At 42.8% G+C, this 21,369-nt stretch overlaps 1 protein-coding gene and 1 long non-coding RNA gene across 28 annotated transcripts in view; one reads left to right on the top strand and one right to left on the bottom strand.

Annotated features, from left to right (window-relative positions):
* Nucleotides 1-21,369, top strand: part of Rmdn2 (regulator of microtubule dynamics 2) — a 93,839-nt gene that overhangs the window by 52,241 nt on the left and 20,229 nt on the right. For 12 of the 26 annotated variants that reach the window (XM_063261813.1, XM_063261811.1, XM_063261816.1 and 9 more), the window contains 6 exons: nucleotides 650-725; nucleotides 1,774-1,851; nucleotides 4,473-4,571; nucleotides 6,294-6,347; nucleotides 6,445-6,525; nucleotides 11,284-11,333. In XM_063261813.1, the coding sequence (XP_063117883.1) occupies nucleotides 650-725; nucleotides 1,774-1,851; nucleotides 4,473-4,571; nucleotides 6,294-6,347; nucleotides 6,445-6,525; nucleotides 11,284-11,333 (438 nt within the window). Of the gene's footprint in view, nucleotides 1-649; nucleotides 726-1,773; nucleotides 1,852-4,472; nucleotides 4,572-6,293; nucleotides 6,348-6,444; nucleotides 6,526-11,283; nucleotides 11,801-14,855; nucleotides 15,282-21,369 lie in introns of those variants that run through there. The other 14 variants (XM_063261818.1, XM_063261819.1, XM_063261820.1 and 11 more) reach the window with 3 other exon arrangements.
* Nucleotides 19,200-21,369, bottom strand: part of LOC134479105 (uncharacterized) — a 16,217-nt gene continuing 14,047 nt past the window's right edge. Inside the window, exon 6 of one of the 2 annotated variants that reach the window (XR_010052196.1) lies at nucleotides 19,200-19,997. This is a non-coding gene — a long non-coding RNA (uncharacterized LOC134479105). The remainder of the gene's footprint in view (nucleotides 19,998-21,369) is intronic. The other variant, XR_010052195.1, reaches the window with a different exon arrangement.

The following is a 21,369-nucleotide window of genomic DNA, read 5'->3' as shown; positions in this document are numbered from 1 at the left end:
AAGAAACATTGTGTCAAATCTACAGTCAAATAACCAGTGGGGATGGGGGTATCAGTTAGCCGCAGGATGAATCCACTCTTGTACTAATGTGCTCTTTCCAGATAAAATTGAGAGAAATGGAGAATTTTTCTTGAAGTGTGTTGTAAGATTATCCTCAGTTTTATTTGATTTTAATCGTGATAGTTTTTTCAGTGACATTTAAGGAAGTCAGGAAATTTTTTAAGTGGCAATGGTCTTTAACTACTGGTTTTAATATGCTTTAAATTTTATAAATCTGTTAACATTTTGTTGCCTAATTTAGTACAAGATTCGACTCTTTCTGAGAGCCCAGCACCTAATAATGGCATCTGGCATTGGCTAAGCCCTACCTGCCAGGCATTGTTCAAATCACATCACATTCTGTAACTTGTTTTCTCTCACCATGGGTAGGGCACAGACAGTGTCCTATACCCCGTTAATGCTTCCAGAAGCCGGGTTCACATTAATGTCGAATATCTACTTGTCGGGCCCTTGCATCTCTATTGATGCTTCTGTTAAACATTAAGTAAGTGCTTTAGACACATGTTTTAAGTGTTATATGATAGTGGCGTTTGGTGAAAATTTGACATGACAGCCACTGTTTTGTTTTGTTTTGTTTTTCTCTTTCCAGGTATGCACTTTTGTGTGGTTATGTATCTGAGTTTGAGGGCTTGCAAAATAAAATTAACTGTGGACATCTATTCAAGGTATAGCTTCATTTCACTAACAACTATGAGATTACTCAGCATGTTGAACACCAGGGCTTTATTTTGATGTTTAGACAACAGAATACGAAATAGCTAATTTGTAACAAAAGCAATCAAATCATTTGGGGAGGAGGGTAAATATTATCCAAGATGGTACAAGATGGTACCCACGTAGAGGAGTGAGACCTTTTTCCCTCCGAAGATGGAAGATTAGCCTTTTGGTCATGAGCTCACTGGCATCATAAAATACAACTGAGAGGAATCAGCAGTCTCTACTCACAGTGTTTCCCAACCTTCTCAATGCTGCGATCCTTTAATACGCTCATTCATCATGTAGTGGTGAGCTGTCGTTTTGATACTGCCATTAACTGTAAGGTAAATATCTGAGAGGCAGGATATTGGCTATGAAACCCCTTTTGGGATCGTGACCCACAGGTTGAGAACCACTGCCTGCCTTCGGGGCCAGAAATTAAAAACAAAGGGTCTAGCCTAAAGTTCAAGGTTACCGCGGGGAATGAGCAAACACAGCAGTTTGCCTGCACAACCATGTACTTTTACTGTTAATTTTCGTAACCCACTGACAAATCAGTCTGACTCAGTAATTGTGGTGGAAGAAAACGGCTCTTCCCTAAACTCCAGCTTCCGGTATTCACTGTGACGGTGCCCGAGGGAGGTTGAGGTGGGTGTGGATCCCTGGTCTCTTCCGAGCTGCTGGTATCCTTACGCTCAATCCCGCTTCATGCCATCTGGTAAAGAAACTTGCTTCTGGGTTCTATCTTCACTGGGGAAGTCTTGGACCGAGAGACATTGGATGTGATGTATGCTAGTTTCTCTGAGGCACTGAGCACACTTAAGCATGGCCTCCCGAAGGCTCAGTCGCAGCTTCAGTTCCACGGGCAGGAGATTTGATGGATTATCGCTGAGGCTTAACTGTGTTCATGGCGTGGGATGGGGAAGTCGCTGAGACCGTGGGAGACAACTGGGTTCCCTGGGCTTTGTTCAGCCGTGTCTGAAACTAGGTGACTTTTCTGTGAATTTTTTTTTTCAGAAGCATCTAGATATAGCCATCCAGCTTTTGCCTGAAGAACCCGTTTTATATTACCTCAAGGGAAGATATTGTTATACTGTAAGTTACTGTCTTGGCTTACAACCCTTACTTGAATGCCACGTGGGCACTAGATACATTTTCAACAGCCTACTGCACACTAGAGTGAGCATTGTAAAGTTAGTTTTTAGTGTATGATACATGTTTTAAAATTGAATATTAATTTTAAATTATAATATGCTATCATTTATAAGCTTACACTTTGTGTATTTAGGTGTGTGTGTTTGTGTGTGTGTGTGTGTGTGTGTGTGTGTGTGTGTGTGTGTGTGCAGTTCTTATCTTTCCATAGAATATACTTTGGGCTCCCGCAGGTTGAAGTCAGCTATCACACATGTTTTGTGTCCAAGCATTCCAACCATGGTTCTTTGGAAATATCTATTTTTATTAACCAGCATTATTGAGCATAAATTATGTGTGAAGTTATTGGCCAGACAATGACTTTGGTTTTGGCTGTAAAATACCCGCCCCCTTCCTTTTCTTTTCTTCTTTAAAATTCCAGTCTATACTACTAGGGATCGAACTCAGAACCACCTTCCACATTCTAGGCAAGTGCTTCACCACTGACCTGCAGTCCCCCAGAATATCTTCAAACATGATACTGGAACCCACCTTGATGGGATACGAAACATTGAAATAGCTCAGATACAGGCAGCTGATCAGCCTAAGGCCCAGTGTCTTGAATAATACATTAGCTTACAGAAGAGTTGCAGAATAGAAAAACATGTCTGAAGAGGTGCATGAAAAAGGTGCAGCCCCGCTAGCTACAGTCTGTAAGGAAATGAGAGCGAGCAAAAGCAGGCACCTTCTCATTAAGGGGCTAGGACTGAAGAGAAGGAAGAGGCTATCTCTACTGGAGACCCACTGTATGCCACGTGTACATTTTATGAGTTTTGTTTCTTAAATATAAATATAATTTAATTTGAATTATATAAATATAAACCCATTAAATCTATTTTAAAGTACAATTATTTGTAAAGCTACAAAGTGTAGCCATACAAAACTAAAAGCTCAATTAACTATAAAAGAATTTGTAACTTACTATGCTCCTAATGGCAGCCTCAAACCTATAAAAATAAAAACTGACCAAAATATGCAAATATGCATATATTTGCAAATTGAAAAGATCCTGGTAGACTTCACATGCTTCTCAGCGGGGCGTGAGTGGTAGTGTATGTGTGCATATGTGTGCATGTGCTTGTGGGACCAGAGGTTGACATCAGATGTCTTCCTCAGTAACTCACCACCTTATCTTTTGAGACAAGATCTCCCTCTCCCTCTCCCTCTCCCTCTCCCTCTCCCTCTCCCTCTCCCTCTCCCTCTCCCTCTCCCTCTCCCTCTCCCTCTCCCTCTCCCTCTCCCTCCTCCCCCCCCCCTCTGAATCTGGAGCTCACCGATTCTAGGCTGGCTGGGCAGCAATGTTCAGGAATGTCTTACCCCATCCAAACCCTTAGCCCATTGCTGAGCTCAGTCAAGGGTCGAGCCCCTTACCTTTTACTTGAGTGCTGGTCACTAGGCACAGGGTCTTATGTTTGCATAGCAAACCATCTTCCCAGCCCCTAACCTGCCTTTTTTTTTTTTGATAATTAAAGGATCAAGAATTCAAAAACTTCATATGTAAAGCACATAATAAACATATTAAACTCCACATTTAATAATGTGTTTGAGTGACAGAACTTCAATTATGTCATCAACCAGATTAAAGTAATGTTAGGTGAAAAAAATCACAAAAGGAAATAAATGGTGCGATACACTTTTTACAAAGCTTTTAAAAAGCAAACTTGAGCAAATTGATAAATAGACCTGCGTAGGAAGGCACATAGCGTTGTCAGCACCAAGGACTAAGCCCGTCGCCTTGTGCACACTCACAAGTGCTCCACCGCAGGGCCACCTCTAGCCCAGCAGTCCTGTTCCATTGGTTTGTTTGCTTTCACTTTTTGCTCGTTGTTTTTTTTGGGGTTTTGTTTTGTTGTTTTTCTCTCTTTTAAAAAGAAAGAAATTTAAAAGTAGGTTGAGAAAATGCTTGACTCTCTGAGAGAACATGACCTTCAACAGTGCCTTTGAGTGCCTTGAGCATTTCTAAAATATGATACACGCCCAACATTCATATTTGTGGAAAATAAAAAAATAAAGCAAATGGCAATATGAAACTGGATTTGATTACTATAATTTATTATCTGAGCAACTCATACCTGCTTGCTTTGTTCAAATCCACCCCATCCCTTCCTCTCCACTTTCTCTTCTGTCTTTCCTACCACTCTTCCTCCAAACTTGAAATGCTCCTGTTCTTTAAACCCACCGAGCTCCCTTAGTGCTGTGTGTGTGTGCATGGGTGTAGGACCATCTACAGAGAGCCTCTCAGGTGCCCGACTAGTGAATGAGTCTGCTCAACCCTGCACTCCCTCCACACTAAGAATCATGCTACGTATCCGATGTACCTAAGAAAGCGCTGACTCGGGAGGACAGCATGAAGTAGGCGGGAGTAGCAGAGGCAGGCTGGCCACTACATACTGATATCTTTCTTACAAGTATGTTCATCAACATCTGTTGTATGTATATGCACATAAGTACATATGTGCTTACACATGTAACTAACTGGAGAGACATCATCCATTTCTAAGAGTAATATTCCTTTCCATGTGTAGGTCTCAAAACTCAGCTGGATTGAGAAAAAAATGGCTGCTACTCTATTTGGGGAAATACCATCTTCAACAGTTCATGAAGCTTTGCATAACTTCCTTAAGGTGTGTTTGTCTGTCATGTGTAAGTGCTTTGCTGATACAACTTTGAACAATTGAATGCAGTATTGCACATGGCTAAGCGTGTAGTGTATCCAGCTTCTGTGTGACTTCCTATTCACCTCGACTCTGCCTTACTCTGAAACCAATTAAACAATGCTTCCTGTCAGCTCACAAACCTGACACATGTGGGATTTCCAGTTCCCAGATGAGAAATGCCCCACCGGTGAAGGTCCTTACACACATTCCAGTTATCTTGTTGTTTGGAGCAGGGGATGAAGGAGAAGAACACATGAGTGGAGGTTATCCAGATGAGGTTTTCTCAGAGCTAAGACAAGAAGGGAGCAGTTGAGTGACTAGTCTGAGTCATTCTTGGAATAACTCACAGATTCTTACCAAATGAGAAATATTGAGGCAGAAGTGATTAGGGAAGAGAAACATCTGGTCAACCAGAGCCCGTCAGCACCGTGGTTGCCTTACCTGGCCCTTTTACTCTACAGGCTCAATAGCACATCCAGACCCCTAGCCGGGCTGAAGAAACAACTTCCTCTGATCTGTTCCTCTGCTCTGTACTCTCTCCCATGCCGAGGCTATTATACACTGTTCACTGTCAGTCTTAGGCTCTCCCACAGACATACACAAGTGTGTTCTTCGACAGTAAAAGTTGAGAACAATGTAAGGGTCTAATGGAAAGCCTTAATTTAATGATAGTAAATCCATACTTTGAAATACAGCTTTCAGGACCAGTGCAGTTGATCTACGTGTACTAACATAAAGGTTCATCTGTGGTTCCAGGAAGGGGAAAAGTATAGAAAAAAATCCCCATTATAGGTGTTACTTACAAAATATTAATTGCTTCTGTTTCTATATTCAATGAGTCATCTGATAAGATGACCGTGGATGGTGGCACTCCTGGAGAATGTGACTGAAGCCGAGAATAAAATTAGAAAGGAGAAAGTTGCCTTTTGAAATGTTGTAAATAACTGAATCTCTAGTTTTCTCTTTGTTTAAAGTCCTCCCTTAAGTTGTGCGTTCCTCCAGGCTGGGGACTGGAGTTTGGTTGGGAGCTTACATGTCTAGCCACCTCAGCAAAAGGTGGCTCAGAGGCAAAGACTGACTTGGGTCCTTAGAAGAGCACTAGTTTGCTACCCTAACTGTACAGGAATTCTTATCCCCGAGAGATTAGGAACTGTGGGTGAACAAATAGAGACGGACACACTAATAGTGCCTTCTCCTTGGGCCAGCAGTCTCGTGGATCCTATATTTCCTTTAAAAGCACTGCATGTGGTAGATTCCAGGGGTTATTGAAGTCATGTGATGTGCCCATAAGCAACCAAGTCTTAATCTAGTAGAAGATGCTTGCCATGGGCTGAGAGCCATGCCCTACTCCCATTTTCCTAAACAGACTGTGGTATGTATAGGACCTGTCTCAGGAAAGGATGTTGCCTGTTGTTTTTGTTCTTAAAAAACAAATGAGGACAGATATAACCTAGTTGCTGTAGATGCTTGGTGACCATAAATAGAAATGTCAATCCACTTTAATAGCTTCCTTTAAAGGCTGTTCCTATACAAAGATACTTAAACCAAGAACAGTATTCAAACATGAAACAGCCAAGTGTTGGGGCAGTTTGGTTACTAGGTCTGATTTGTTGAAGTGCCCCTTTTCTTTACGACTGGTGTTCTTGTTGTAACATTGCTGTTATCCTCGTCTGCTTTCTCTTATTTCAGACTGAAGAATTGCAACCTGGGTATTCTGTGTCCAACTATATGTATGTGGCCAAGGTAAGGCAGAGATCACTTAAAGTGCTTAGAGACCACTCTGAACACATTGCAGTAAATGTGGGCTGCTTTTAATATCAATGTTTCTTTTCATTTCTAGTGTTATGTTGATCTTGGGGAATCTCGGGAGGCTTGGAAATTCTGTAACTTGGCATTGTTATTGCCTATCGTCACCAAAGAGGTAAGTCTAGGTAGTGAAGAGGTGTGTGACACTCACCGGTACTGAGGTTCAGTGATGGACAACCAGTGTTCTTTATCAATTAATACATTTATTTATTTTATTATTTGTACTTTATCAGAGTATATTTAACAAATACATACATATTTTTAAAGATTTATTAATTATTTATGAGTATACTGTTGCTGTCTTCAGACACACCAGAAGAGGGCATCAGATCTCATTACAGATGGTTGTGAGCCACCATGTGGTTGCTGGGAATTGAACTCAGGACCTCTGGAAGAGCAGTCCATGCTCTTAACCTCTGAGCTATCTCTCTTTGACTGCTCCTAGATACACGTGCACTGTAAGACAATTACTACAACCAAGCTAATGAATGGGTATATGCTCGCCACACACCACTGGTTTCATTGTTGAAACAATCAAACAGTGCTCTCTTTCCTATTTTATGTGTTTGATGGAGAATTGCTAACTATAGTCAACATTTCTAGAACTTACTCATAAATGAAGCTTTTACCCTTTAACCACTTTAAGGGAATTGGAAAATACTGAAAATCATGGCTATTCTCTTACCCTGTGATGAAATGTTCTTTTATAATACAATTTTATCAATCAGATTTTGTGTGTCCACTAAAGTTTTAAAAGTTGCTAAATCTCTGTAGAATAACTTGTCACTAGGAAATCACCCAAACCTTTAAGGCAGACACAAATCATGAACTACCACTTAAAACACCCTGGTGTTAGGGTCCCAGGCATGAAGCACTGAGCATTGTGTTTACTGTGGTGTGAGGGTCTGAATTCAAGTCCTCCTGGCTGTACACTAAGCACTTTACCCACTGAGACGTCTCCCTAGTCTCTTCCTGCAGTTTTATACACAGCACGCACCAGATAACAAACATATATACATGCACACATATAACACACACATGCACACATATAACAAATATATACACATACACACATATAACAACCATATATGTTCACATACATAACACAGACATATGCACATATAACAAATATATACACATGCACACATATAACAAATATATATACATGCACACATATAACAAACATATGTGCACACATATAACACACATATATATGCACATATAACAAACATATATTCATACACACATATAACAAACATACACACATACATATAGCAAACATATACACATACACACATATAACATATAACAAGTATATATATATGCACATATATATACACACATGTACCCATAACAGTCATGCATCGATACGCATGCACACATATATTCACACATAACATACATATACACATAAAACAAACACATATGCATGCTCACAAAAGAGAAAGTTGATCAAACAGTCGGGGAAAAAAAAGCTAGGCAGACTGCCAATTAAAAGCACAAGGCGTTATCATACTCAGTCCCTAGGGCACAACCGAGCGTGGCCCTCCATGACAAGGAAACTAATAATAATAATGTGTGTTACATTTTATTGGGCTTCTGAGACTTCGTTAGTTAAAAAGACACTCCTGTGTTGTGTCTTGCCATTTATTTAGTAATTCACAATTCTGGAAATGCTATAGCTTCAGGCATTCTTCAGGGTTAGCATTCCAGTCTGAGTGTCTGTGAGTCATCATCTATATTCTGAATGAATAGAAATAAGTAAATGTTTTTCTGCTCCAAACATTGTCATCCTCCATTCTCAGAGGAAAGGAAATGCCCTGGGGAAAGCACCATTCTGGGCTGTGATGTGGGGAAATAAAAAGTAAAACCTGTTTCTTACATGCCTTGGTTTGTACTTGTAACCCGGGGAGCTTCTACTGCAAGAGAACACATAGTGCATATCTAGATACTGGTGCCTCAAGGTTCAGAGAACAGAGTGCTAAAGGTACAGAGAACTTACTAAAGACTTCAAAGGGAGAAATCATTTTCTTCTAGCAGAGACCAGGACAGACCGGAGACAGTTTGAAATATCTGTATAATGTGGTAGTGTGGGCAGAGGACACCTCAGGGCGCGAGTATAAGCACAGAATGAGAAAGCAAAGATGTTAGCTGGACAGGAAGGAGTGCAGGACGCAGTCACTGAAGTAAGACTGAAAGGGGAGCTAAGTAAGCTGCCGAGGAACTCTGGGCTTAAAGCCAGCCCAACCGCAGGGGCCCTTCCACGGCCACCTGGGCAGAGCTTGGTCACACTGTATCTTCTGGGTGTTTGGGATTCTCACTGGGTCTGTTGTCCTAACACATTGCTAGTGGATTCCATCAGTTAGTAAAATAGACAGAAGAGGTCCAGTTAGCGGGGCATAATGTCAGCACCCTGGAGGCAGACACAGGAAGATCACGGATGTCTGAGGCCATCCCAGTCTACAGAGGGAGCTCTGGACAAGACAGGCCCTTAGAGAGATTCCGCTTAGAAAACAGAAGATGCAGAGCCGCTCAGGTCCTGGAAATCTTTCTCTACAAGGCTCACTTGACAACGGATTTTGTCCCTCTGGCTTCTTGCTCTCTGTTCATAATGGTGACCCTATTGCCTTCTAGCACAATTTGGATTATACACAGTAATTTAAAACCAACATCTCTTAGATTCTTATTAGAATCTCTTGCATTCCTATTGGAATGTAAGAGTAGAAATAAAGGTGATAATAAGGTGAGATGCCCGTTTGACATGCAAGTGTTTGAGCATAAACTTCAGAGATTTCACAGGTAGGTCAGATACTGAAGATGCTCAGAGTTAGCATTAGTCTGGAGGTCTCTTGTCTCTTCTCCAGGCTTCTTCCCACCCATAATCCTGCATCTTCTCTCTGGCTTCAATATTATCTGTGTACCAGGGCTCCTCAAGGTTGACCCCCTAGACCTCTTTCCTGAGTTCTAGACTAACTTCCTACTTAACAGACATCTCTGCTTAGCTGTCTCATCGCAGATTCAATTCATCATCAGACCTTTGGCTCTATTCATACTCCTCCTCATTATGAACAGCACACAAGCTGGGAAACCTTGAACTATCTTTAATGCCTAATTTGCCCTCAGTACCCCAAAACCTAGACAGACATACACCTAGTGACCCAAATCTCTGAATTCTTCTAAAACATGTCTAGAGCCACTGCGCTGGCACTGCCTCCACTTCCACTGCCGGAGTAGAGCACCAGCAGCTTCTTCCTCGTCTACAGATCATGAGACCCTTCCATCTGGTCCCCAAATGCCCATGTCTTCCAACAGACCACCTAATGTCCCTTGGCAAGAGAGCTTCTCTTATTTTCCCTTCAGACCATGTAGGACGATTGTGGCCGTACAGTTATTTGTCTGATTATTCCATACAAATGTCTATCTTATTTGCCACTGTATTCCTAGAGCCAAGGATACTGTTGAGCACATTAGCACTCAGGAAGCGTTGGTGTGAAGAAGCAGAACTCCCATTCACAGAAAAGGACAGTGTCAGCGGGGACAGTGAGCAGTGCTACGGGTGACTGCAGCTTCAAAATCTGGACATTATGAAAACAGTTTTATAGGAAAGAAAGAACACGAACAAATAACCACCATGTTTTTTATTTTTTCTAGTCTTCCTTTGTATTATTAAATTGTTTTCTAAATCGGGTGTGTGGTTAGGAACTCAGTTTCCTCTTCGTCGAGAATATAGGATGAAGTGATTTATTCCTAGACCCACCTGTCTCTGAAAGTTTTTTCAGTCTGAAATAGACCCAGTTGGTGATTTTTCTGAGTAGTTCATTCACTGCTAAGTTATCAGCAGCAGGAGTTCCAATGAAGATGGCTTCCCTCCATTCCAGCCCTGCCTGTGCACCTTCATGGCATCCTCCAGTTCTGTGGCACTGTAACTTCTCTCGTTATTTCGTAGCTGTGCCTGTTGCCTCTCACCAGAACATTCTAAACTTACCACACATCCAGTTGCTACTGAGACTGTCAGCCATTTGCTCCCTGAAGCCCAAGTGAATGTGTATCAACATGTTTACATTCCAAGACTTTGAAAGGGCAGTATTTCCAGTATTTATGTGAGCGTCTCTTCACTTCAAGGAGCTAATCACAGACCCTAAGAAACAGTCTTAAAACAGAAAATAAAAGGAATTCCTATGTCTAAGGCACCATGCCATGATTGCTGAATGAAATAATTACTTCAACAGCCTTACCACTGTTCCCCTAAGGGCAGCATCCAAGGTCAGCAGCCTGGCATGTACTGAGAAGACTCAGATGGGAAATTATACTTTGGTTTGCAGTGAAAGAGACACTAAACTTTCTTTTAAATTGTTATATTTTCAGATGACGTAAATCACTCATGGGAGAGTAATCTCAGTATAAACTACTTGATAAAGTCAATAATGAAATATATAACATTTGGAAAATATAATGCAAGATATACACATACATATATACATACGTACGTACATACATACACACAGTCTATGTATGTATGGCTCTTCCTGGGTAATCTCAGGTAACATCAAATCCTGCAGCTTGGGCTATGGCTTCTTCATGTCTCTTAGAAAGGGGGGCAGCACTATTTCAAGGACACTGGTCGAACCATGTGTCAGGCTGTGTGGGAGACTGTCACCCCCCAGAATCCCACTCCAGATTTCATAGAGAAACAGTGCCTCACATTAACTACATTCTCACACATCTGCATCCTGTGTGCTCCTAAGAAATGCACAGTCTATTTGTAATAACCTTTCAGGAAAAATTCCTACATCGCACAATGGTTAATTTCAAAGTACTTAGACTATCAGTCCAAGTGTGTGACATCTCATTGTACATTTGGATTCTCTTACAGGACAAGGATGCACACAAGGAAGTGAAGAAAATAATTGGTTCTTTGAAGAGGTAAATAAAGAGCTTATTCTTCAGCAAATTCAATACGTCTTCTAGACTTTAACAGATTGTACTTTTATAATGCTTTCTCCTTAATGTAAAGATCATGTATTCTCATTTGATTTGAAGGTCTAGCCTTGCCTTCTACAGCCACTGCACCATGAGACAAATCATGTTCTCTGAAGACAGTGCTTACTCTAATGTTAGCGTATAATGATCTCTGGATACTTCGTTTTATTCATGTCAATAAACTACAGCCTTAAGAGTGTTTGTGTAACCAAGACTTAAACCTATTTAATAAAACGCACCCTAGTGAATGTTACCATTGTTTCAATAGACTTCATAAAATAATTAATTCATGACGAGAATGTAAGCAATGGGCACAGTTGCTAGAAAAAGAAGAACGAAAGAAGAAAGCACACCAAGTAATCAGAGAAATGTAAATAGAATTACAATAAAAATACTGTTTTACTATCAAACTTGGAAGTTTTTTTCTATTTTTAGGAAGTGGCTAATATTAGTAGTATAACGTAAGATAAAATGTGTTTATATGTTGATAGTATAAGAGTGTTTTTGTTACAATCCTCTGGTTAAAGTATATCTAAAGCCTAAAAAATAATATTAAGTCTAATCCTGCCATGTGTCATCATACAAATAATCCTAAAGAGAGAGCACATGTGAGTGGCGTGCACTTCAACATTATGCCTAACAAGAACAGTCAGTCATACTAGAGTTTCACTACAATAGAAATACTTTAATATTGAAAATAATTATATGCTCATCATGGTGGCACATTCATAAATGCTATCACTTGGAAACAGGAGGAGTATGATCATGGGTCCTAATCCAGCCTGGGTTAAAAAGCAAGAGCCTGTCTCAAAAATTATACACACATGTACGATAGTATGATTATGGTATGATACCCTATGATATGCTATGATACGGGGAAAAGCAGGAAGATCATGAATCCTACATGGGCTAAAAAGCAAGATTCTGCCGTGTGTGTGTGTGTGTGTGTGTGTGTGTGTGTGTGTGTTTGTAGTGTGTGTGTGTGTAGTGTGTGTGTGTGTGTGTGTTATAGGAAAATGTGAACAAGACAAAATGGTATATAGCTGTAAAGTCAACTGTGTGAAAATATGCCAGAAAAGTATTAGTAGAAATAAACTAAAATAATAATTTTATTTCTGTGATTCTTTTATTTGCTGTATTTCCCAATTTTTAGTGATAAACTAACACAATTTTTAAAAACCAAGTTTACTCATCAATGATTGATAAAGATTCTCTGGTATATCCTTCGGCCATCCTAGAAATCAAAGGAAAACTTGAATCTTCTGTTTGCTCTCCCCAACACACACACACACAGACATACACAGACACACACAGACACACACACACACAGACACACACAGACACACACACACAGACACACACACAGACACACACAGACACACATACAGACACACACAGACAGACACACACAGACAGACACACACAGACAGACACACACAGACACACACAGAGACACAGACACACACACACACACACACTCACGAGAGGTGGAAACTTAAGGGTTCTTTGGAGAGTGGGTTGTGTTGGATGGTCTTTTGCTAGGACAGACACATGAAGTGGACACAGGTTTTCCTGATGTGCACACAGGTGAAAGGCTAAGGCAGACTCATGTTTCACTGAAGCAGACGCAGAAGAGGGGATGCCCTGCTAAAGCAAGCACATGACAGGACAGATGATCAAGTCTTTGCTAACAACATGCATGCATTGGTCCATCTTGCACTGCATAGTTGAGCTCCATTTGTCAGAACTCCATGGACTCCATGCTGAGGCAAGGCATGTGGAGGACCCGTGACCTTTGGAGGTATAAATAGGACTCGATGGCGTGATGGAGACACAACTTGGCTTGCTGGTACAGCTAACTGTGCGACGATTGTGGGTCTAGTGTCCTCACTGATGTTTGCTTCCCTGAGAGAGACACAGCTTAGAACGTCTCCTGGTGTCCCTCCTGCTGACTCGTGCCAAGGCTGAGGCCTAGCTGTCTCTGCTAGGTCCTGTCACTGCTGTTGCTAACCTCACTCTACAGAACTGGACTACTGGTGCATCTGTGAAGTGTTTTTGAGTGTATCGAGCCTCCACTGCCTGCTAACCTGTGAACTGAACTGCTGATTTCCAGGCAGTTCAGGAGTTGCTCCAAAGAACCTTTCGAAGCAGGTCCACTTCCCCTGCATCCTCTCTTTCCCACTACCTCTGGTAGGTGGTGGGCTAAAGGGGAGGTTACAGGATTTAAGAACCACCATTTAAAAATTGGAAAAATTTAAGTTACACACACACTCAAAACTCTTAAGCCCTCACTTAGAGATGCCAGTTCCTTAAATGGAACTGTTTCTTCTCTCTCATCAAGGGGCCAGTTGAGGTACCAGATCATTCATTTTTTTCTACAGCTAGTCTACAGGCTAGATCAGGGAGAAGGCAAGCAGAGCACCACCTGGCCTGGCAGGGTCTACAGTGCTATTGACAGTGACTGGCAATCTCTAAAAAGCTGAAAAATAATAAACACTACTAATAATAATATGCAAGTTGAGGCAGGCTGCTCCGGCTAGCAGTAAACGGCCCGGCATTAGCACACCATAGGCTTTATGGAAAGAGCTCCACAGTTCCTTCCACAGAACGCTGAAGTTCACCGCCTTCCTCTAAGGAATATGGGAAAGAGAAACAGTGCCCTTACAGACAGAAAGGACTCGAGACTCTAGCCTTAAAACTAAATGTTCACTAATTTTAACAAAGTTTCTGCCCCAGCCGTCACTGCATCTCCAATGGGCAGGTTGGGAGCCACTGGTCAGATAGTTCATGTGTCAGATAGATAGTTCACGTGGCAGTTTGTGGGTGAGAAGTCCTTGGTCTAGTAGCAGTGTTATACTCTCACTTCAGTCTTTAGAGTATTGGTGATTTCCGGACCATGTGGCAGTTTCTCTCACAGAGTGTTAATGGAGGACAGTCCTCCACTCCACCCCACCGTAGTCACACCTCCTAAAATTACCAGCGTTCAAACCACGTTCAAGGGGAGCAAGCGCAAAGCTGTAACAGTTGCCATTTCTATACTTCTGTTTTCTGGGTACAAATACCATCTGCCCATGTCTCTGAGCCTCTGTTTTGAGCTGACTGATTTGTAAAATGTTCTTTGCTCATTTAAGCTCTCTAAATTTAATTTGTTCAAAGCTTTTATTTTATAAACAAACTATTATATCTATTTGTCATGCACGTAAGCATGAGTTCTCTCTACCTCTTCCTCTCTCTCTCTCTCTCTCTCTCTCTCTCTCACACACACACACACACACACACACACACACACACACACACACACACACTCACTCACATCTAGTGCGGCTGCTGTCCTCACCAAACCATGTAAGCAAGAAGGCACATGTGACAGGACCAACCCAAGCGCCTTCATTTTTTTTTGCCTTGTAACAGCTATTTTTCTGTATAGCCTACTGAGTTACAATTAGAATATTACATTCTCTCCAGGGCATTCTGCACAAGTTCTTCTTCGTGAGTGCCAATTTCCTGTGGTTGCTTCACTCACCACTCAGAATACCGGACCTTGGAAAAACCAGAACATGGTCAGCGTGCAGGTGTTGAGGCCAGACTAACGAGACCCCTTCCACCTAAAGATGAAGAGAGTCTGACTTCTCAGGAGACTTCACGTACAGTACTGGGCAAAGAGAGTTCTAATCCAGAACTCTGAGTATCTCCAAGACTCAAAGATACTCCAATACTTTGAAGATACCAATCAAAACTATGTATTACAGTTTCTCATAACCCCCGAGAGACGTGAACAGTGTTCCGACTTCTCGGTGCTGTGATGTCCCTTAGTCTGTGTTGTTAGCTCTCTCCTTCAGGACAAATGGCCTTCGCTGTAATAAAAATGGAGTCATGTCACTTGAGCCCCAACCTTACAGCATAAGCTTTTATTTGGCAATGTGTTTATACTTTGAGTTAGAAAATGCATTGGTTAAAGCTGAACGGGACCATCAATACATCTTCTACACCAAACCTCCCATTTTAAATAAATAGCTTAAGCTCCGATACAAGAGGAACATAGTCTGGGCCAGAGAATTGCGCTGGCCAAGCCAGGACTGGGATCCTGACCTTGGAATCTCAGGTATTCTCAACCCCACTTTGAGCCTAGGGTGGTTTACATGTCATTACTGGAGTCCAACATGCCTAACAGAATGGACGCTCTGAGAACAGTAACCTGCACGGTGATTAATAATTACTCCCAAGTTGTTTTTCCTGTATCGACCTGTTTTATATGCCAGTGAATCTCAACCTTCCTAATGTTCTGACCCCACTCCTCACATTGGGGTAACCATAAAATTATCATGTTATCATAATTGTAGTTTAGCTATTGTTATGAATCATAATGTACATATTTGATATACAGGATATCTGATATGTGACCCCCCCCAAAGGGGCCGTGACCCACAGGTTGAGAACCAACCCTATGCAGAAAGGTCACTTGATTTTGTCCTGTCTATGTCGTAGACGCCAAAACACAAGATATAAACTATGATGCCCTGAACAGGAGACCAGTAGCAGGAAATGCTCCAGGATCCAGGTTGTGGTCTGAGCTGCATTCTGTCACGTAAATGGGGGAGAGGGGGGGCTGGGCAGAAGGATGGAAAGTAGCAGGAAGGCACTAAAACAGGAAGGAAAGGGAAGGAAAAGGGTGGGAGAATAAGAAGAGTAAAGGAAGATATTTATTATATTAGCTGTGGATTTTTCTAGTGTTGTAGATTTCTGACAACCTACTGCATAATCTCCTATGTTAATTTTTCTCATATGTTTACCTTAGCTCCCGCCCCTAGATAAGAGAAGAGGGTAGGGAGGCCTAGCAAGGGCAACATGACCAATTGTGTATAGGAAGAGCCTCGTTGTAGACTTTGTAGCCTAATTGTGATGAACAAGACTGGCTTCCTTCCCAAAGACAAGGTAGACTTTAGTTATTATCCCGAGGTTCGGTGATCTCGGCTCTCTCGGCACATAACTTGCATTAGGCTCCTGCAGCCAAGTCACAAAGGATGAGGGGCCTTTTTAAAATAGCTTTATTGAGATATAAATGACCTACAAATAATCAAATATATTTTGACACACATCATTTGACCAATGTTGACATATGCGTACGCCCGTGAAATCTCCAGCTCAATCAAGAACATTTCTGAAACCTCGAACTCTAGGCCATGCCCTTGAGAGTCTGTCTTTCCCTTCTTCCTCTGCCTCTTGCTCTCTGCTGCAGTCGTCTGCAACCACTGACCCACTTGCCGTCGCTGTAGACTGAGTCCTGGGATAAGATACAGCTCAGAGTAGCGTGTAGCAGTTCTACACAAATGGGTGAATTCACAAATGGGTGAATCTCAAAATAGTCATGCTTGAAGAAGTCAGATAGAAAGAGTTCCGCTATGCATGTTTGCATAAAATTCTACAGCACTCAATTTACAGCGACGCCTTCTGGCATAATGGAAGCCAGCCAGTACAGAGGAAGCCCCCTCCTGTCAAATCCTGTCCCTGTTCCCAACCACATGCTATTTGTCCTCCTCACCACCACCCCTGTTCAGTTCAAGACTGATTTCTATGTCCTACAACCAAAATGTATAGAGTCCTCAGCCCTGAGCTCATCATCTAGCCTTGATGAGTGAGCGGTGGACCTGGCCTTTGGGCCTGAGCGGTCACTTCCTGGAGATGCCCCATGCCTGGTACTGAGAGTCACGTTTAATAACTCATCTCTGAGAACACCCAAGTCCTCCCATGCAGGGGTCCTTCCGAATGCCTTTAAAAACCCTAACAGTTGGGGCTTTTCCTTCCTCTCTGAGTGTCTCATAGACTACAGTTTTCCATTTTCATTCGAAGAAAATAATTTTTAATTTCCGTTTTAATGTCTCCTTTAACGAGTGAGTCATTTAGAAATCTGGTTTCCTCCTCTTGAAGAGTTTTACAGAGATCTTCCTGCTCTTGGTTTTTGCTTTGATTCCATTGTGATCAGAAAACATTCTGTATGTCTTGAATTCTTTAACTTGTTGAGACTATGGTGCAAATAGTTTCTATTTTGGTTGGTGGTCAGTATACACTGTGTGTGTGTGTGTCTGTGTGTGTGTGTGTGTCTGTGTGTGTGTGTGTGTGTCTGTGTGTGTGTCTGTCTGTGTGTGTCTGTGTGTGTCTGTGTGTGTGTCTGTGTGTGTGTCTGTGTGTGTCTGTGTCTGTGTGTGTGTCTGTGTGTGTCTGTGTTCTTTTTGAGAGAGAGAAAAATGTCTCAAACTCTGTCATCCTCCTACCTCAGCTTCCTGAGTAGCCAGGGCTATAAATATTAACTCCATTGCTGGCAGATAGGGTATTTTTTAGACATCAATTGTGTTAAGTTGGATGACAGTGTCATCAGGTTTTTTAATTCTTTTGGTCTCCACTGCTTTCTCAAGTCAGCAGAATTGGGTTCCCAGCCCATGGCCTCGGAACCCTCAAGACAGTGAACTGGAGCAGCTGTGGGATTTGTCCTGTGGCCATCTCTCAGGAATTGTTTCTTCCTTCTCTTCTGTACATTACCTTAAAAACATTTCCGCCTGTGTTCCCTCCGTACAGAAAGCCACACGGCAGACTTCATGAAGATGCTCCACTGCATATAAACACTCATTGACTTTCTACTCTCCACAATTACTTTATGATATTCATGGCAAACTCAAAAGTGCCACATGCCTTTGTCACATAGCTCACAATGTTTCAAATATGTCTACTTTATAAAATAAAGCAACTAAATCACCTATGAAGTTGGGCTTTGGTTTTTAAACAGCACTCTTGTTCTTGGCAATAAAATTAATTGTTTATGAGGAGTTAAGCCTTATTTTCCCCATCCTTGAGCTTTTCATGTTGCTTCATTTAAACCAGCTTAAAGTTGAGAGATGTAATACAATACTAGGAGAATAATCTGCTGGGATCACTGCATTGGACCTTATGAATGCCACACAGCTGTGACTCCCACAGAGCCCTACTTGGACAGTCCCTTCCAGCCAGGGAGACTGGGCCTACAGGGCTGGATGCAGAATGCATCTGGCCCACAGTGCTGACTGGCACACTTTTTTAAAGGTCTCAGTTGTAAAGATAGCAATTTTATAGCCAAGCATGAATTGTTTTCATTCTTTGTTTGAAATGTATTTGTTTCCTTTAGTTCTGGGAGCTCGGGATTTCTTGCCATTACAATTAACCAAACATTTATTGAGGTAATATTAAAAGGCCAAACATTGATCCAGATTTTATGAGGACCTAAAGTATATATAATTTGTGGAACTTTCAGTAGAAAAAATACAACAAACACAAATACAAGTTTTACAACGCAGGAGATGTTCTAACAAATTATAAAAATTAAAAAGCTAAAAATACAATAGTTATCATAAAAATCCAGGGGGAAAACCTTTATTATTATCAACTGCTGGCAGAGTTCTGTTATACTTCAATGTTTGGCCATGTATGTTTTGTTCATGTCTTCTCTTGATGGGACATTTTTCAATGCCATTGATCTTGCCTCTCTCAGGAAATGGAATAACATTTGTGTTTTATTGAAAATGATGTAGAAAGGCTCCTCACAGCCCCAGTTCATGGTAAAACTGCTTGGCATCCCTTCTCTATAAATTGATCCCTCTGACCTCTCCAGCCCCTTGAAATCCTTAGGCTGCCACAGGGATGGGACCACAGGGATGGGACCACAGGGATGGGACCACAGGGATGGGACCACAGGGATGGGGCCACAGGGATGGGACCACAGGGATGGGACCACAGGGATGGGGCCACAGGGATGGGACCACAGGGATGGGACCACAGGGATGGGGCCACAGGGATGGGGCCACAGGGATGGGACCACAGGGATGGGACCACAGGGATGGGGCCACAGGGATGGGGCCACAGGGATGGGACCACAGGGATGGGGCCACAGGGATGGGACCACAGGGATGGGACCACAGGGATGGGGCCACAGGGATGGGACCACAGGGATGGGGCCACAGGGATGGGGCCACAGGGATGGGGCCACAGGGATGGGACCACAGGGATGGGGCCACAGGGATGGGGCCACAGGGATGGGACCACAGGGATGGGACCACAGGGATGGGGCCACAGGGATGGGGCCACAGGGATGGGACCACAGGGATGGGACCACAGGGATGGGACCACAGGGATGGGGCCACAGGGATGGGACCACAGGGATGGGGCCACAGGGATGGGGCCACAGGGATGGGGCCACAGGGATGGGACCACAGGGATGGGGCCACAGGGATGGGACCACAGGGATGGGACCACAGGGATGGGACCGGCTCTGCCTGACCTCTCTCCTTCCAGAGCCCACTCACCTCACCTGCAGCCATGGTGGGTCCCAGTGATCCTTGAAACCCGGGTCATGGTGGAGCCTCAGCAGGGAAGCAAGATCTTGTCTTTAGAAGTCAAAATCAGGAACTGAAGCCCCATGCACACCCTCAGAAATGGGCTGTTACTGGTAATATGGAAGCAGCTGGGTCCTTCTAACAGAGCTCCAGAATTGCCTCGTGCATTTGCTGTCTGCATGCCAGACAGACTGGATTGGTCACTGCTCAAAGCTTTCTGGTACTTCTGGTAACTGCTTGGCTTCATTCCCTATGGGAATAAATGCCCCAGTGACTGCCCATCCCCCCATGACTGCCCATCCCCCCATGACTGCCCATCCCCCATGACTGTCATACCCCCCATGACTGCCCATCCCCCCATGACTGCCCATCCCCCCATGACTGCCCATCCCCCATGACTGTCATACCCCCCATGACTGCCCATCCCCCCATGACTGCCCATTGAAGTCAAAGCCTGGTTCCTCCATGAAAGGTCCCATCAAAACCTCGGGACCTGTGTCATCAGATGTGATCCCACTCACCTCACAATGCCAGAAGACTTTTCTGTGTCTTCTTTTAGCCCAGCCAACGTGAGGTGACACAGAAGTATGTCACTTAACCTTCACAGTGCCATATGTGCTCATTTGACTTTTGTAAAACCAAATAAAACAAAGCCAGCATCCTAAAATGGAAAGTTGAGAGCCACCACCCTCCTTGGCTGTGCTGTGACTGGGGATGGGGCAGAGTGCAGGCATAGAGGGAGAAGCAAGCAAAGGGGCAGAGCAGGGAGGAGGAGCAAGCCGCAGGTGGGTCCAGTAAGAGACAGCAAGCTGCTGTGCTGAGAAGGCCAGTTTTTAACGTACCACATCTAATAATGAAGTGAAAGTGTTTAGCCCCTGGGATAGGTTAAAAAAGGGAGCATAGAAATAAATATCTGGAACAAAAGTTAGATTTGATGCTGACATAAACCTACTTTATTCAAACAGGAAACTAGACCCAGGGGCCTGGTTTCCAACACTGTTTTAGACAGCACTAGAATAAGCCTCATTGGAGCCGAATATTCAACTTCAAATCGCTTAGGATTAATGTCCTCAGGGACTAACTCGACTTCCCTTTACTTTGTTTCTATTTCCTAATAATTAAAGCAGTTAAAAAATAAAAGAGAAAAATGTACCTGAACTCTGTAGACTGGTTAACTTAGCCAAGACTATAACAATTATCGCCCATGGGGAGGGAAGATCTGCGGAGGTGGTTCACCGGGAAGGAAAACTAATTTCAGAGGAATTTTGAAAAGAGAGCTTGGTAACCATATGACAGGAACTCATGGGAATGGCCTAGAAGGTGCCTAACTCATAGGGAGTATATTTGCCTCTGAGATGCCTCCATGAGATGTTTCTCAGTTATACATTGTCTCCCTTTTTTATTCTGCATAAAACATGTACATTTTCACTGCTGCAGAACTGTGATTTATACTTCATAACATGTTTGGGGTTATGTTTTGTCTAATGCTTGCAAATCCCCACTGGAACATGCCATGAATTGGCCAGAGAATCTTAGGAGCAAGGGAGAAGTTCATCTGAGTTTCCCAAAACTTGCTTGGCTAAGTGTTATCAGCACCCCACTTCTTTACAAAGGACAGCTTG

This window comes from Rattus norvegicus, chromosome 6 (genome assembly GCF_036323735.1).
Source record: "Rattus norvegicus strain BN/NHsdMcwi chromosome 6, GRCr8, whole genome shotgun sequence".
Lineage (NCBI taxonomy): Eukaryota > Metazoa > Chordata > Mammalia > Rodentia > Muridae > Rattus > Rattus norvegicus.
The sequence above is the reverse complement of the archived record's forward strand: the minus strand, read 5'-3'. Positions and strand labels throughout refer to the sequence as shown.